Source organism: Vollenhovia emeryi, unplaced genomic scaffold (genome assembly GCF_000949405.1).
Source record: "Vollenhovia emeryi isolate VEMERY1.0 unplaced genomic scaffold, V.emery_V1.0 DF939123.1, whole genome shotgun sequence".
NCBI lineage: Eukaryota > Metazoa > Arthropoda > Insecta > Hymenoptera > Formicidae > Vollenhovia > Vollenhovia emeryi.
The window spans coordinates 3,350,852-3,356,472 of NW_011967243.1; the positions used below are offsets into that span (position 1 = coordinate 3,350,852).

The window sequence follows — 5,621 nt, forward strand, 5'->3', positions numbered from 1 at the left end:
TTCTAGCGTCGTGGACACAGGCCTTTAAATATTAACGGCACAAGCCAACGGCACAGGATACTATTATTCCTATTGGATTGCTTACGAGAGCCAATCAGGGTTCAGCTTTGAGCATAGACATATAAAAGATAGACTGCTTATGAGGTAGTGGGGGATGTCCTCCTGAGGGAAAAGGACAACACCAATTTATTTGGGTATCTATCTTCTTCTAGTGTACGTGATCACTACGTACGTGGACATGATCACGTGATCGCCTTCAGATCATGTCCACTAGAGGAAGACAGATACCCAAATAAATTCATGTTGTCCTTTTCCCTCAGGAGGATGCCCCCACCTAGGGCTCCACTGCCTCATAAGAAGTCTATCTTTTGTTATGGCTTTGAGTCACCTGATCGAAAACTCTGCATCCTGATTGGCTCTCGTAAGCAATCCAGTAGGAAAAATAGTATCGTGTACCATCGTGTACCGCTCAAGGGTACCGCTGGTTCACATCCGTTACGTCGCGAGCGTAGGAACTGTAGAAACTTTGTACCATTTCCGAGGCGAAGATGTAAAATAACGTGCCGAGCCGATCGTAAGAAAATATCTCTAAGTTTTCTTCCTTCATTGTTCGTTTTCTCTATAGATATTCTTTCGTACCGAGTAAAGTTCACTTAAACAACAACGGGGAGGGGACAGTTCGCAATTACAATACGAGATTAAACATTTGAAAGATCTAATTATTACCCACTGTTCATTCGTATTTTCTGCTAATTAAGCGAAAGAAAGTCGGACGCAATCAGACGATACTCAATTGACGGTCGCATTTAGGGGCACTAATTTCAACGTCTGCTAATTCCGTTACGATAAGTTATTTAATGTATCTATGGTAGATTCTAACCGACCATTAGCTTCAAATTTCTATTCTTCTGGCTGTTCTGAAGAGTCCACGTTGAAAGTAGCGGCCCATACTTGTTTTACAAGTATCGAGGATGATCGAGGGCTCTCTACTCTCGAAGAGAGCCATTCACTGTCGCGCAACTTCAGGCGGTGGCGGCGGTGCCCGATACGAGGCACCTCTGCAAATAACCTCGCGGTATCGCAGCTGATGTAGTGTTAATCGAATCATCCAGATGACTTAACTAATTCCGTCGGCGATCCCTCGGCACGTCCGTACGCATCCTCGAGTCGCCGCGGATATTGCGCTCCCGCGGGTCCGTTATTTTTAAAACCGCCCATCTTTTTTTTCTTCTCTGTACAGGACGACGGGGTGTCGGTACCTGCGCCCGCACGGCAACGAGACCCGGGGAGGATAATCCGTTGTCCAGCTGCTGGGGATCGCGCGCGCTCGTCCACGACGCGACGTGTCCGCGGGCGCCCGATAAAACGGGGGAGACGCGGATGTTCCACGACCAGGTATGATAGGACCCCAACTTAACCTAGAAGACCTAACTTGAGGTGAAACTAGGTTCCCCCGAGCCTCGGCGTGCACGTTGCGGTGCGTCGCGCGAATACAATCTCGCTGATACATGTCGACCTGCACTTGAGTAGCGAGCGAAATGGAGAGCCACGCCGGTGAGCAGTACGTGACGTTCCCTCTCAACGAGGTGCACGACGCTATAGAGGAGAACATGATATCGCACGAGGAGATATGCGAGCCCGTGGACGAGTGCGTGCTGCAGGAGGGCCTTACGGAGGTGACGGTCGGTAACACCGCGAGCGTCGACATGGTGGAGTCGCAGGGCACCGTCGAGATCCTCGCCGAGTCGGAGGAGGACGAGGACAATCAGGTGGTGTACCCGATGTACATCAAGCAGGAGGAGCAGCAGCAGTACACGTCGGGCGACGACGAGTCCATGGCTGTGGAGGCCCTGCGTCAGCTCGGCGGCATGTACCCCTGCTTCGAGGACAAGAAGATGAGCTGCCCGGTCTGCAAGCGTCTCTTCACCCAGGAGGAGATGGCCGAGCATCAGTCGACGTGCCAGGCGTCCGCCAAGCTGTCCTGCACCACCTGCGGCGAGCGATTCGAGAGGAAGATCGATTTGAATAACCACATGGTTTGCCACCAAGTGGACCGTCCTCACGCGTGCAGAACGTGCGGCAACCTGTTCCGCTCCAAGAGCAGCTTGCAGGCGCACATGCTGCAGGCGCACATGCACCACGTCGAACGGCCGCACAAGTGCACCATCTGCGGCTCGGACTTCCAGAGGCCGTCCAGCCTGTCCAATCACATGAAGATACACACGTACGTCGCGGGACGAGCCCTCATGCAGTCGCAAGGTAACAATGTGTCTCAGGCGGCGGAGACGTTCAGGAAGTGGCCGGAAAACGCGTCCGACGCGCAGAACGCTTCTCAGATACCATCTTCCTCGTCTGTTCAGACTATACAGAACTACGACGTGTGTCAGGTCCCGTGGCCGGTCTCGTCGTACAACTTCCAGGGCGAGCAATCGATAGTTACCACAATGTCCAATCACCAGGACTCCAAGATGGACACGCTGCAAGAGTTTGCGGTGATGCCCAATGGCGAGGTGACGCAATTCAGCGAGTACACCGAGCAGAATAGTATCGGCGACTCGGTCAACAGCGGCCAACAGTACGACATAACGATAAACTCGTTCAACACGCCCGACGGGGTGGTCAAGGTCGAGACGCTCTACAGATACAATAATGCGAACAAGAGGGACTACGACGAGGCGGAGGCCAACAGCGGTAAGCAGCACACGTGCAAGCATTGCGGGGTCAGTTTCTCGCGCGCCACCGCGCTGGCGTCCCACGAGAAGATTCACGCCTCCAAGAACTGGAACATGCCGATCGAGTGCGAGTACTGCGACAAGCAGTTTCAGGACGGCAATCACCTGGCGACCCACCAGACCACCTGCGCCAAGAAGATAATGCAGAACAACATCGAGCAGGGCGTGCCCAACAACAAGTGGGGCAAGCACGCCTGCTCGGAGTGCGGCAAGAAGTTCACGACCAAGCAGAAGATGTTCCGCCACCAGTGGATCCATCGCAAGAAGACGCACTCGTGCGAGGTCTGCGGCTCGCAGTTCGAGAAGCAGAACGAGCTGGACGAGCACAGACTGTCGGCGCATCCCGGTGACTCGCCCTTCACCTGCTCGGAGTGCGGCAAGAGCTTCGTCTCGCGGCAGGGCCTTTGGGAGCACGGTAGAACGCACGCCGGCAGTCCGGCCCACTTCCAGTGCGACACCTGCTCGAAAACGTTTTCGTCGCGCCAGGGATTCCTGATACACAATCGCACGCACACCGGCGAGCGACCGTACGGCTGCAAGTTTTGCTGGAAGGCCTTTCGAGACGGCGGGACTTTGAGGAAGCACGAGCGAATTCACACGGGGGAGCGGCCGCACGTGTGCCCGCTGTGCTCGCGGGCCTTCAATCAGAAAGTCGTTTTGCGCGAGCACGTTCGGTGGGTTCACGCGGCGGGTAAGAACGAGACGGAGGCGAGCAACCCCCCGTATCAGTGCCCGCTCTGCGGCGCTCTCAACCAGGATCGCGACGAGCTCTGCGCGCACATCGTCAAGCATTCGGACCAGATGATAGCCGAGGCGAAGGCGAAGACCAGCAGCGACGCCTCCCCGAAGTCGAAGCCGACGAAGAAGAAGTCGTCCAAGTTGAACGCGCAGGCGAAGCAGAACGCCCTGGACTTCATCCCGAAGTCGGAGCAAACCGAAGCCTTGCTGTCCATCACGGACACAGCCGATAAATCAGACGAGATCGAGATTCTGAGCGAGAAGCAGAGCAACACGTTTGTTGTAGTCACCACGGAGAAACGTGGCGATTTCATCGAGATACCCGGGCTCAAGCACAGCAACATACGGTTCATCGTGGACGGCAAGGAAGACGAGGACATTCAGGTGCTTCAGGTGGAGCCAGATCAGAGGGATTCTCTCGACATAATTGACATCGACAAGCAGAGCGACGCGGCGAACATCGTGTCCGCGGAGTCCGTGGACGGTGCCTTCGACGAGACGGTCAGGCAAAGCGACATGTCCGCGATGCACTTGATCCAGTCGCCTAAGCAGAACAACACTCTCACTATCATCTCGAAGCAGAACGAGTCGCTGCCCGTCCTGACGATACCAAATCCGCAGGGTCACGACAATTATTCCAGTCAGATCGTGCAGATAAGTGGTGCGGAGATACCGATGAACGTTGTAGCGAGCCCTCGACAAGCGCGGAAGGCGAAGAATCATATCCAGGACGTGCAAGACTCTATAATGCCGGATGCGACGTCGCACGTTATTGTACAGTATCATCAGCAGGACAGCGACGAAGGGGACGACTTTACCTGCGGCATCTGCGAGGAAAAGTTCGACGGCAAAACCATGTTGAAGGAGCACATCAAGATACACATATAATTATCACTTTCGCGTTTCAACTTTGCTGTCTCGCGTATTTCTCGTGGTACTTCACGCGCCGTTAACGCGACTGTAGAAAGTAACGAGTGCATGCACGATGGCGAGATCCTTTACCAGTGATTTCAATCGCACAGGATTTATTTGTGATTCGATTACAAGTAACATTTTTGTTTCTAGAAAAGTATATAAACAAGACAAGATGTCTATAAGTAATATAAAGTTGATGTACATATATTGCACAGTTAATGTACATAAACCTAACTTAGGATACACATTTCAATTATGCAACGTATTTATTAAATCCGGAAATACTATGTCCGAGTGCGTGCCTGTTTATACGTTAAGTTTTGCAGAAATTAATTTTTATTTAAATACGTTGCTTTTAGCGTCAGAATTAAAAATACGTTTTATTTCATCTTTTACGACATAAAATTTTTTCACTTATCAAATTGAGAAGTTGCTTTTTACTGTAGAAGTGTGTATGTATGTACGAAAGAAAGGAAAACATTCTGTTTTGTGCAATATGTCATTATCATTAATTTCGTGAGGATTAATTCCAATTTTTATTTGTGCTGAACGAGAAAGCTCGCGCGTTGCTCGCGATATTGGGTTTTGCATGAATCTTTTTTTTATTTTTTTTTATTTAAATGTTTTATTTTAGATTTCAGAATGAGAGAAGAACGTTTTATTTAATCTTTTACAGCATAAACTGCCTCAACTTATGAAATAGAAAAATTACTTTTTATTATATACAACTGTGTATGTGTGTACGATAAACCCAGTATCTATTTTGTGCAATATGACGGCTTACCACAATTTCGTAAAGATTAATCCGAACTTTGATTTCTGTTGAACAAGAAATTTTGAATGCTAAGATAGCCATAGGTGATTGTAAGAAATATTTATTTAGTTCTTTCCGTTTTGCTATCCTGCTGAACTGTATCTATTAAGTTAATAAAGAAATTCTAATTATATTAATATCTTCCCCTCCAATTAAAGTGCCAAAAGTGCAGAATCGCTCCGGCCTCCCCTTAAGTATGTAAATCGCATTATTTCTCGACGCACGTTGGTCAATCGATCGATTTTTCACGTATGTAACCATTGAAATCACTTTCAATAATTTCCAGCGTGAAACTAGCGCGGCGCGGGGGGAATTAAGTATCCAGAGAAAACGCGGAACTGGCGGGAGCACGTAGAGCCACCATCTTGAAAAGCGCGCCTTGGGGAAAACCGAGACTGCGCGCGCAGTCACGTGATCGCGCC

General features: G+C 50.3%; 1 protein-coding gene across 2 annotated transcripts; it reads left to right on the top strand.

Moving 5' to 3' along the window:
- The first annotated feature begins 185 nt into the window (after window positions 1–185).
- Window positions 186–5,336, top strand: LOC105569725 (zinc finger protein 420-like). 2 transcript variants are annotated; one of them, XM_012026407.1, is made up of 3 exons: window positions 186–574; window positions 1,241–1,395; window positions 1,531–5,336. In XM_012026407.1, exon 3 carries the CDS (start codon window positions 1,539–1,541, stop codon window positions 4,356–4,358), a length of 2,820 nt encoding a protein of 939 aa, XP_011881797.1. In that variant the 5' UTR covers window positions 186–574; window positions 1,241–1,395; window positions 1,531–1,538; the 3' UTR covers window positions 4,359–5,336. The 2 variants fall into 2 exon arrangements, with proteins under 2 accessions (XP_011881797.1, XP_011881796.1); XM_012026406.1 differs by lacking the exon at window positions 186–574 and adding an exon at window positions 600–1,152.
- The last annotated feature ends 285 nt before the right edge of the window (window positions 5,337–5,621 follow it).